At 37.0% G+C, this 12,522-nt stretch overlaps 1 protein-coding gene across 28 annotated transcripts in view; it reads right to left on the minus strand.

The window, feature by feature from the left end:
• LOC110257476 (ankyrin repeat domain-containing protein 26-like) overlaps positions 1-12,522 on the minus strand; it is a 128,454-nt gene that overhangs the window by 30,231 nt on the left and 85,701 nt on the right. For 10 of the 28 annotated variants that reach the window (XR_014831890.1, XM_085003031.1, XM_085003032.1 and 7 more), the window contains 6 exons: positions 10,874-11,044; positions 8,799-8,832; positions 7,884-8,025; positions 3,034-3,247; positions 1,122-1,305; positions 762-803 (listed from right to left, as the gene is read on the minus strand). Coding sequence is in view for 14 of the 28 variants with exons in the window: in XM_085003031.1 (XP_084859157.1) it covers positions 762-803; positions 1,122-1,305; positions 3,034-3,247; positions 7,884-8,025; positions 8,799-8,832; positions 10,874-11,044 (787 nt within the window). In the remaining 14 variants the exon portion in view is untranslated. The remainder of the gene's footprint in view (positions 1-761; positions 804-1,121; positions 1,306-3,033; positions 3,248-7,883; positions 8,026-8,798; positions 8,833-10,873; positions 11,045-12,522) is intronic. The other 18 variants (XR_014831901.1, XR_014831895.1, XR_014831889.1 and 15 more) reach the window with 4 other exon arrangements.

Consider the following 12,522-nt stretch of genomic DNA (forward strand, 5'->3'; position numbering starts at 1 on the left):
TTTCTCTGAATTACAAGAAAGCCAAAAGGCTTAAAAGAAAAGATGAATACATCTGACTACATTGAAGAATTCCATCTGGTATCTCAGCTATACAGCCACCCCACAGGAAGAGCGTTATCTCTGTACATAGTTTGAACAGACTGAATTTCCCAAACACTTTTTTCCAGAGAATGTTTCATAAATATTCCACTTTCCTAATATTTTTACAGTTATAGGAGTTACATCCACTGATAACTGACAAATCTAGTCACTATACTAAGAACTTCCATAAACAGCAATTAACTCACTATGGCAACTCTGGAATGAAGAACTTACACATATAAGCAAGCTGAAGGGTTTTCCCCAGGTCTTCTGTTTCTACTATGAGTCCTCTACATTATATCACAACTACTTCTGTAGTATAAATATAAACACAAAGGAAGCCTTAAATTTCACTAATGGTAATACACTAATGGTAAATCAGGTAAAATTTATAGAGCGCTTCTTAGAAAATCGTGAGATTATTTGCTGCTACAATAACGTTAATTCCTCTTTAAAATGTTTTAAATAGTAATAGACATGAAATGGCTAGGGTCACTGCTATGGTGTGAGTTCAGTTCCTGGCCCAGGAATGTGGTAGGGGCAGCCCCAACAAAGCAGAACAAACAAACAAAAAACCAAAATGCACACAGGGATTTGAATCGAGAATGTTACTTGGAGTTCCCGCTGGGGCTCAAAGGGATTGGCAGTGTCTCTCCAGTGCTAGGATGTAGGTTTGTTACCTGCAACTGTGGTGGCTTGCATCTGCCTGCAAACTCCACATGCTGCAGGGCAACCAAAAAAGGAAAAAAAAAAAAAGATGATTACATTGTTGAATGGACCAAAAATGCCAATTATTATGTTAATGATTCAGCTCAATTTACCTTCCATTTCTCCATTCATAAAACATATACAAAGCATCTACTAGAAGCCGAGAATTGCAAGAAAATGATCATTTAAGCTGTGTCATAGTTCATATTTAGGATGAGATCACTTTTGTTTGTTTTAAACTTGAATAACATATATTATATCAAAGGGATATGATAAATAATGTGGGTGAAATAGAGTTCAAAATGTGAAATTTGCACCAAAGATTAATTTACCTGGTTCAGATTATTTCTCACCGCCCTCAATTCCATGTCCAGTGCTTGGACAGTCAGTTCAAGTTGCTGTTTCATTTCAGCTTCTTTATCATATCTTTCTTTTCTTCTTCTTAACTCCTTCCTAGTTTTTTCATATAACTTATAAACATTTCTTCTTTTCTCCTCTTCTTGTTTTAAGGTGCATCTGTAGTTAAATATGCTTATCTTAAAATTTGTTTTGTTAGGAAATAAAAGGTTCATTTTATGATCTGGTTCTTCATAGTATACTAATGAAATGTCTATGTTCTCCATTTTTTTTTTCCTTTCCAGGTCTTATACTTCAATTCATCACTTCAGTCTCTTCATAGAAATAGAAACACTTGAAACATAGCAATGAAAAAAAGTTCTGCTTCTTAGTAAGTTTTAACCAATAGCAACTAATGAACAGTGTAGGAAAGAAATTTTGAAGCTATTCAGTAAAATTAGAGTTGAAAACTGGCCTTTTCTCCACATAGTCCTAATTCCTGTTCCATTAGGACAGCCAATTTAGTTTCTAAGTAAAAACTAAATAACGGTGTTATTTAGAAACAAGTTTACAAGCAAACTCGAAATGAAATTGAACCTTCATGAACTATCACAGGTACCCCTAAATGATTTATAGTGCAAGCTAACCTCTGTAGATGTCTTTTACAGAACATCTCTCTGCACATTACTATAATCCCAAACCAGGCTAGGGAGTCTAAGATCTGTGGCCTTACACTTTTTTCCCATTTTTTTGAGGGCGGGGGCACACCTGTAGCATATGGAAGTTCCTGGACCAGGGATCAAGTCTGACCTGCAGCAATGACCTATGTCACAGCTAGGGCAACACCCGACCCTTAATTAACTACTGCACCAGGCCAGGGATCGAACTGTGGCACTACAGAGACAATGGCAGATCCATAACCTGCTGTGCCACAGCAGGAACTCCCTGCCCTACACTTTTTACGTTTTTCCTTTTGAAACCCTTTCAACTTATCTTGTTGATTATTATCTACTTAATAAATCATTTTAAACCCTTTTTGGAACAAGATGGGATTCCCATTAATTCATTTAAAAATAAAGAATAATATGCGCTTTCAGCATAGATCCTTTAACTTTATCTGTGTAAGAGAATGATGTTGAATAGATTAATCCATAGTCACTTTCAATTTTATCTTTTCTCCATCCACACATAAGAAAATTGCAAAAGTATTTAAAAAAATTTGTCTTTAGAAAAAATGACCATTTCATATGTCTGTGTGTGGGAATGTAAAGCAAGATATAAAGTAATCTTCCTTGAGAAAAACTGAGAAATATGGATCGAGGAGTTTCTGCTGTGGCACCATGTGTTAAGAGTAAGGATTATCTCTGTGGCATTGTCAGTTTGATCTCTGACCTAAGAAGTTTCATATGCTCTAAGTGCAACTGAAAAAGGAAGAAACAAATAAACGAACCGAAAGAAATATGCATCGAAGATGTTTAAAAAGTTCTTATACTTTAACCAAATAATACAAAATTAAAGAATTTACTCAAAATAAATAATCAGAAATGAAGACATGAATTTATAGAAGATGTTCTTTTGGAGCATTAAGTATAATACAGAAAAATGAAAAACAACCAAAATTCAATCAGTTAAATAAGCAATGAGGTTTTCATAAGGTGGACTTCAGTATGGTCATGAAAATGATGATTTAGAAAAAATACATTAAATTGTTACAAGTTTTCACTGTTAAGAACTTGCTGTATTATTTCTAAGAATTCCATATTCCACAATACTAATGATGTTTTCACCCATATAAATCCTGGAAGGTAAGTTAGCAATTATAAAACTTTGCTTCGACGTATGCATCATGAAAGTAAATAAAAATAGTTCAAATATGTCTTCAAATATTAAAACCAAGATGCTCGGTACCTCAAACTGTAGAACTCTTGTTGCCACTCCAGTATTTGGTGTTCTAACTGTGATTTCACTTCTTTTGCTTCTGATAGCTCCTTTCGTAACCCAATGATCTTACTTTTCATTTTTTTAATTTTTCCTGTAAGTAGTTCATAGTGGCTTTTTTTAATCTCTAGTAAACTGTCATCTGAAAGAACTGAATCCTGCTTTTTCAATACGCTAACAGAATCTGCATTCAGAAGAAAAGAAAGAGGGAAATAAAATATAAGAATTATTTTTGTAGAAAAAGGACCATGTACTTTGTACATCCACACATCTGTACCTTGAACAGATACATATTGAGTAGCTACAATGTGGAAGGCATGATATTAAGCTCAGCAGATAAAACAGATAAGACCACTGGCTCTTGTTTAGCTTAAAGTCTAGCAGAAGAGAAAGACACATAATGATAAACTCAGATAGGTACTATAAGACAAGAGAGTTCTAGGCTCACATCACAAAATGTGACGTAGACTGGGTCAGGGAACATTTCCCGAAGGAAGGGATGGCTACACTGAGACAAGAAGGCTGAACAGGAAGCACGGAGCAAAGGAGGAAGAAGAACACTGCAGACAGTCTGCAGCACATGCCCACATGCTCCTGCAATCTGATTCTAGCCAAGACAGAGGAACAGAGGAACAGGTACCAATTTACCCTCCTACCTGAAATAAGCAAAAGCAAAACAAACAGAATACACTAAAAATGACATTCAAGACACAGGGCTTCAGGCAATGAAGGACAATGATCCCTGAAAACACATGAGCTTATTAGCCCCAAAACATCCCAGCTCACTGCCTTGAGAGAATTTTCAGGTCATGACACAGGGAGAAGGACTGAAGTGGAGGCCACCAGGCTCCCTAAGTTGAAGGGATGATGCTGAGAGTTTGGTGAAAGCAAAGCAGATGGAGATCTTAGGTCAGAACATGAGAGGAGAGGGAGTTCCCTGGCGGTGCGTGGTTTAAGGATTGTCACTGCAGTGTCTCAGGTTGCTGCTGTGATGTGGGTTTTATCCCTGGCCTGGGGACTTCCTTATGCCACAGGTATGGCCAAAAAGGGAATTAATTGATGAAAAATACATGAAAAATTTTAAAAAACCATGAAGCAAAAATTGAGAGAATTGCAAAGAGAAACAGACAAATTTGTGATCATAGTCTGAGATTTCATTACCCCTCACTCAAGTAAGTGATAGAAAAGACAGGCAGAAAATCAGCATGGAGATATTAAGACTTGAACATCAACATTCTTTACAAGCAGCCATGGAACACTTCCCAAAAAGGACTCTATTCTGGGGCATAAAATAAATCGTAACAAAAGGAGTAAGTCAAAAAGATCAAAGTCATACTAAGTATGTTCTCTGACTACCAAGCAATCAAGTTGTAAATCAAGAACAAACCTATCTCTGGAAAACACTCAAATATTCAGAAACTAAATAGCACACATCTAAATAACCCTCGAGTCAAAGACGCAATGAAAAGAGGAGTTGCAAAGTATTTTAAACTGAACAAAAATGAAAACACATCACACTACAATTTATGAAATGCTGCTTACTTACATGAAAATTTATAGTACTGCATGTCTATATTACCAAGGAAGAAAAGTCTCAAATCAATGACCTTGGGCTCCACCATGCAAAATTAGAAAAAAAGCAAACTAAACCCAAGCAGGCAGAAGAAAGGAAACAATAAACATCAAAGACAAAACTCAATGAGAAAGAAAACAAATAAGACAATGTGTAAATATCGATGAAACCAAATGTTTTCAGGGGATGAATAAAAGTGAGAAACACCTAGCCAGGCTGGTGAGGAAAAAAAAGGTGAGGGAATGCACAAATTACCAATTTCCAAAATGGCTAACATGATATTGCTACAGATTCTACAAATATCAATGGAAAGGCAGGGTAATATTATAAACCTTATGTAAATAAAATTGAAAACTCGGATGACATGAGTAACTTGCTTGAAAGAGAAATTACCAATGCTCAATCAAGAAAGAACAAATAGGAGTCGCCATTGTTGCTCAGTGGGTCAGAAACTGAATAGTATCCATAATGATACAGGTTTGATCCCTGGCCTTGTTCAGTGGGTTAAGGATCTGGAACTGCTGTCAGCTGCCGTGGACGCTGCAGATGTGGCTCAGATCCAGTGTTGCTATGGCTGTGGCAAAGGCTGGCATCTGTGGCTCTGAATCAGCCCCTTGGCCTGGGAATTTCCATAAGCCCTGGGTGGGACCCTAAAAGGAGAAAGAAGGAAGGAAGGAAGGAAGAAGGAAGAAGGAAGGAAGAAGGAAGAAGGAAGGAAAGAGAAAGAAAGAAAGAAAGAAAGAAAGAAAGAAAGAAAGAAAGAAAGAAAGAAAGAAAGAAAAGAAAGAAAGAAAGAAAGAAAGAGGAAAAAAAGAAAGAAAAGAAAGAAAGAGAAAGAGAGAGAGATAGAAAGATAGGAAGGAAGGAGAGAAGGAGGGAGGAAGGATGGAAGAAAGAAAAAAATAAAGAGCCCTGAATCTAAAACACAAATGAAAGTTCTAGTTAAACTCCTTTCCACAAAGAAAATTCCAGGTCCAAATAGCTACACTGATGAATTCTAACATACATTTGAGTAAGAAATAACAATTCCAGGATTTCCTGTTGTGGTTCAGTGGTAACAGATTTAACTAGTATCCATGAGGATGCAGGTTTGACCCCTGGCCTCACTCAGTGGGTTAAGGACCCAGCATTGCCCTGAGCCTGGGAACTTCCATATGTAAAAGAATGAAAGAAAAAAAAAAAAAAAGAAAGAAAAAGTAAAAGAAAAAAATATTAATGCCACATAAACTCTCTTCAAAAAATGAAGATGAGAAATATGTTCCAAAGCATTCTATAAAATTAGTATTATCCTGAAACCAAGACCAGACAAGGGTCTTGGAAGAAAGAAAACTATGTCATGAAAATGGAGGTAAAATTCTAAATTAAAAATAAACAGGAATTCTCATTGTGGTTCAGTGGGTTAAGACTGAGACAAATATCCCTGAGGATTTGGGTTTGATCCCTGGTCTTGCTCAGTGGGTTAAGGATCCACCATTGCTGGAAGCTGAGACATAGGTTGTGGAAGCCAGTCAGATCTCACATTGCTGTGGCTGTGGCATAGGCCTGTACTGGAGCTCTGCTTTGACCCCTAGCCTGGGAACTTCCATATGCCATGGGTGAAGCACTCAAAAAGACCAACAAAACAAAACAAAACAAAACAAAAAACAAATTAAATCTGAAAACACATTAAAAGGATAATTCATCATGACCAAATGGGGTGTGTCCCAAGAATGCAGGGTTGTTTTAACATTTAAAAATCTATTAATGTTAATCACCACATGAACCAACTGAAAAAGAAACATCCTGGGACCATAACAGTAGATGAAAGAGCCACTTGACAAAACTCAACCTCTTTTCCTGATTAAAAAACCTCCAGCAACCTAGGAATACAAGGGAACTTCTATGTGATAAAGAGCTATCATTATCCCACAGTTGATATCATATTGTAATGAAGAAGAACTGAATGATCTTCCCAGGAGTTAAGGAACAAACAGGAAGAGCTTCTTCTACTCCTATGCAACACAATATTAGAGTTTCCAGCCAGTGCAATGGATCAAAATAAAGAAACAGAAGGCATTGGAGGGGAAATGAAGAAGTAAAACTGTCTGCTAACCAGCAGGCAACATGGCTACGTAATAGGAGTCAGTTAATTCCACCTTCTGGGCCAGGCTGCTTGCTTTGGTAAATAAAGTTCTGAACTGCAGCCGTGTCCATTAATTCACCTGTTGTCTGTGGTTATGTGCCATGGCTCAATGGCAGAGCTGATTAGATGGACAGAGAATGTGCTGGCTGCAAGTCTTAAATATGAACTCTCTTTAGTCAGATAGTAGTTTAAGAATGAAAAACCCTGACAACCTTTGCTTATTTAGAAAATCTGAGAGAATCTACAAAAATCCACTAGGACTAATAATAACATGAGTTCAGTAAAGTTGGAGGACTCAGAATTGAGTCACAGAAACCAACTCTAATTCTATAATCAGAATAAACACTCAGAAATTAAAATTTAAAATATACTACAACTGCACCGAGAAAAAAGAAATCCAGTTACTCTCATAAAAGATGGAAAAATCCATACACTAAAAATGACAAAATATTCCTGAGAAAATCAAGGAAGAAAGGTCTCTATAAATGGAGAAAAACAATTGTTCAAGGGTTGAAAATTCAACATTGTTATTAAGAAGTCAATTCTCCCCCAAATAAATCTGTCAATTCAACATAATCCAAAACTAATTTCCAGTAGATGATCAGATTATTCTTAAAGAAACTGACAAACTGATTCTAAAATTCATGGGGAAAGAAGGCTATAAAATGGGCACAAGATAAAGTTAAGGGACTGTGGCTTTAACCAGACAGCAAAGAGAAGCAGCAACTGGATTTTAAGCAAGGGGGTACCATGATAAGGCCAACATTTTCCAAATACACAGTAATTATGGTTTCAGGAGATGGAGTGGCAAGGAAAAAAGTTCCCAGGTTACCCAAATATTCTAGGAGGGAAGTGACGGAAGTCATGCACTTCAGTATTCTAGGAGGGAAATGATAACCGGACCTTGGGTGAAGGCCCAGGAGAAAAGGAGAATCACAAAAGCGCAGTGAGTGGGAATTATCACAGCCCTTTGCCTGAGAGCATATAATAACTCATTATGTAAATCATTTTTCTGAGACAGACAGCACAATAACATACCTGTAGTCCATGTACAGTACTAGACAAGCTATGTATGTATTACTACACTATACACAAAAAGGCTTTCTATGTATACAACAGGCCTACCTTTACACTCCGTGCCAAGTTGTTCAATTAGCAACATAGCATTCATAGATTTAGAGGAAAGCAACTCACGATCCTTGGAAGCTGTTTCAGGTAACTGAGTTAAGTCATCAAAGTCATCCACAGAATTAATTTGCTCTTTGACCTACAAATAAATAATAATCTTTCACAATGTCTCCCAAATATTTATAAAAAATAGGTGTACAGAGATGATAAATATCCATATTTTATGAAAGCAAAAACATAAATACTTCTTTAAAAAAACTTTTATGGAAAGGATAACCTTATTAATAATGTTTCTAAACTTTTGTTTGTTTTTCCAGCCACGCCATAGTGTATGGATGTACCCGGGCTAGGAGTCAAATGAGAGTGGCAGCTACAGGCCTATGCCACAGCCAGGGCAAGAGGGATCTGAGTCACATCTGCAACCTATGCTGCACCTTGTGGAAAAGTTGGACCCTTCACCCACTGAGTGGGGCCAGTGATTGAACCTGCATCCTCACAGGGACAGCACTGAGCCACAACAGGCACTCTCTGCAACAAAGCAAGATTTTCTTTTTTTTTTTTTTTTCAATCCTTCCCACAGTATGTGGAAATTCCTGGCCAGGGATCAAACCCATTCCATCACAGCAACCAGAGCTGTAGCTGTGAAAATGCTGAGTCCTTAACCTGCTGGGCTGCAAATGAACTCCTCTCTACTTTTCCTTTTTCTTTTTTTTTTTTTTTTTTTGTGGCTGCATGCATGGCATGTGGAAGGTTCTGGGCCAGGTGTCACATCTGAGCCTCAGCTACATCCTATGCAACAGCAACACTGGATCCTTAACACACTGCACCACACAGCAACTCCCTCTACTATACCTTTTATAAACTACCTTTTACTACAGGATAATATTTTTTATAATTAATTTTTTACATTACCTTGTTCTCTTCATTAGGTGTTCTCTTTATAGGCCTGAAAAAAAAAAAAAAACAAAAAAAAAAACAAACACTCTTTGCAGGCAAATATTAAATACTTAAAATACAAAGAACACCTAAACTCATTTTTTATATAAAATCATTGCATTGGCAATAATGATTCTACAAAAGGGATTGAACAATAAATAGAAAGAGTAACATTTAAGGGCAAAGCCAACAGACCAATAATAATATTAACAAAAGCATTAATGTTAGATCAAGCTGACAAGAGGAAAACATTAATAACATTACTTGCATTATGTGCTAGGAAGGTGTATATCAGGGGTTTCTGTTGTCATTTTAAATGAAAGCTAGCTATTATTTTGTTGTAATAAAAGCTAACCGATTTGGAAAATATCGCTTAAGACTTTCTGAAAGAAACCCTTTTAAAAATCATGGTATTCATTTTTTAAGGACTAACGAAGCAACTACCATGCATTGTTATAAGCACTTTATGGGTCTAAAAGGCATTTTAATCCTCACAACAATTCTGGGAGATAGGTAATACAATAGGTACTTTACACAGAGAGAAAATGAGGCACAGAGAGGCTAAGCAACTTGCCCAAACCTGGATAGCTCTTTAGTAACAGACCCAGATTTCAAACCCAGGAAACCTTCAACACTTGTGTTTTAGAGCAGGCTGAGACAGTAATATTTATTTTTAAGTGTTTTAAAGTCATAGGATAGCAAATTAACCTATATTATTATGCCATGTCTAGCTATAATTACAAATGATTTCTGAATCTTGCTCATGTTTTTAAAAATAAAAAGACTTTAGACCTAGGCAGTATTAGAAATCATTTTTTAAATTTATTTTTATTTTTTATTTTTTGTCTTTTCTAGGGCCACACCCACAGCATATGGAGGTTGCCAGGCTAGGGGTCTAATTGGTGCTGTAGCCTCTGGTCTACACCAGAGCCACAGCAACATGGGATCTGAGCTGTATCTGTGACCTACATCACAGCTCACAGCAATGCCAGATCCTTAACCCACTGAGTGAGGCCAGGGATTGAACCTGCAACCTCACGGCTCCTGGTTGGGTTTGTTAAACACTGCACCATGACAGGAACTCCTAGAGATCTACTTTCAATGAAGATTTGCTTTCTCAAAAGAAGTTCATCAGCAGGCATTAATTCACCCATTCAGCTGTTTATTCATGCATTTACTATATCTTTATTGAGCAAACAATATCTGTCAAAAGACAGTTTTGGCACAGGAAGCATGGCTTATGCCATTTAGAACTTTATCATCCAAAAGTGGTAATCTGCAATAGACTTGTTATATAGTTTACTTGTCTGTTGTTTCTAAACAAAATCTTCCCTTATTCCCTAGAATCCAAACAATTATGAAGTTAACATAGTCTGATGTTTTAGAGTACCTCACAAAATCAGTGATGCAAAGACCCTGTAATATCTAGAATCCTCAAGGAATTATTAAATCCTATTCAGTGTGGCCTAGATGTTTGCATATTTATGATTATATAATTTCAGTACATATGTATGATAGTACAACTTCTAAGTAATCATCTGCATATTCAATTATTTAAGTATATTACACTTCACAGCCAGTGAACAAATCCTTAGCATTAAACTACATGAACAGAAGGATTGTGCAGTTAGTTCACCATACTATTTTAAAGGCAATGGAATACAACCAATAAGCTTTCTCATGTTGCAAATGTAAACGTCCTCTACCAGATCATTTCCTACATACAAAAATACTCCCGAAATACCCATCTTAACATAAGAAAGAAAACTCCCTTGAACTCCACATTCCTCTTCAGTTATCACAAGGTTCTCTACCCCTTTTCCCAGTCAATATTCTCTAAGGAGTTGTTTACTCATATTCACTCCAGTGTAGCTTCCATGGGGCCACTGAAACTACTTCCAGTCAAAGGCACTCATCCTCATCTTAGCCATTCAGCAGTGTTCAAGTGAAATAATTGAGCACGCATATTATATTATGCTGTTCTATTCCTAGAAAAAGTAGTCAATGCTAATCTTTTTTTCGCCTAGAAATAAAGAACTTGTAAATTTTACCTGCCATCATCCTGATCTCTTTCACTTAAGCTTCTGTCATCATTCACGTGTAGTAAATCAATAGGCAGTGAATCAGCCTTCTCAAATATTGGTGGAATCACAGGTCCTTTTGATGACCATTTTTCTCTTTCATTTTTCCATACTTCTTTCATATGCATGCCAGAACTGCTGCTTTAAAAAAAATCCATTTTAAAGACAATGTTGTCTAATAATTTGACTGACAAAGAATAAAAAACAATGTTTGTAAAATTCCTACTCTTATCCACCTTAAGTAATTTATTAATTCAAAAAAAAATTGCTATGCAGTACCAACCGTATTCAAGGAAACACAAACTCTTGCTTCAAAGACAGTTTACAATGATGATACAATGTGATACGGAAGAGTTGTGAGGGACTCTAAGGAAGGTTTTAGAGAGGAGGTGAAATTAAACAGAGGAGATCATGAGGAAGAGAAATGGGAGAAACTCTTTCTACTTAGAGATTAGAATGTGAGCACAATGATTAGGAACATGACATCTAGGTGTTTCCAAGGAACCTGGATGGTGAAGTACAAAATACATGCACATGAGTAGAGAGATGGGTCTGGAAAGACATTCTGAAGAACCTCAAATGTTACACTAAAAATCTAGAGTTCAATAGTTAAAACAAATGATTCAGACATGGGAGTAATATTTACATTTATACTATATTTTCTTTTGTTTTCAAGTATAATAATGCTTAATTTAAATGATTTTTTAAAAATAGCACAGGGCACATATAACCTGAAAAAAGCAATCAAGGAAATGACTTGAGGTGAAAAGTTACTTTTATAACATCCACATTCTGGGGTGACAGTGGCATCATCGCTACAAAAAGAGGTACCTCAACCTGCTCCCCTGCCAGCCAAAATGGGGAATCCACCCATGGACAAAACTGGCTTCATGGAAGTTACAGGATCTATCAGAAGACACCAAAGGTCCTAGAAAGAGCCCTGCCCATCTTGTATATTGAATAAGAGACATACAGAGCACATCCCAGCCTTGGACCCAGCCTGACCCATGAACTGGCCGCAGCCACACATAGACACTTCCAGGAAGCCCCTGGAAACACTTTGTATAGATTAGAGAGCCTTTGTGGAAATCCACGTTTCCAGCAGAGAAGTTCCAGCACACCACTGGGGCAAAAAATACAAGGTTGGACACACTGGAGAGGGCATTTATTAAAGACTAGGAGAGGTGACTGCTACTTGAAAGGCAAAGACAGCAGTGCAAGACTTCAAGGAACTTGAAAAATCAAGAAAGCATGATACCACCAAAGGATCACAATAATGTTCCACTAACCAATCCCAAAGACATGAAGATCTGCGTTCTACATGATAAAGAGCCAAAAGAGCAGTTTTAAGGAAACTCAGGGAGCTAAAACACAGAAAGACAACCCAAGAAAATCAGAAAATAATAAATGAAATGAAAATGTTAACAGAGAGATAGAAATAACAGTAATTAGGGGTTCCCACAGTGGCACAGTGGAAATGAATCTGACTAGGAACCACGAGGTTGAAAGTTCAATCCCTGGCCTCGCTCAGAGGGTCAAGGATCCGACATTGTCATGAGCTGTGGTATAGGTCGCAGATGTGGCTGGGATCTGGCATTGCTGTGGCTGTGGCATAGGTC

This window comes from Sus scrofa, chromosome 17 (assembly GCF_054392235.1).
Source record: "Sus scrofa isolate SSC_HxYL_T2T_F1_AM1 chromosome 17, Sscrofa_HxYL_maternal_Yorkshire_Landrace_v2.0, whole genome shotgun sequence".
NCBI lineage: Eukaryota > Metazoa > Chordata > Mammalia > Artiodactyla > Suidae > Sus > Sus scrofa.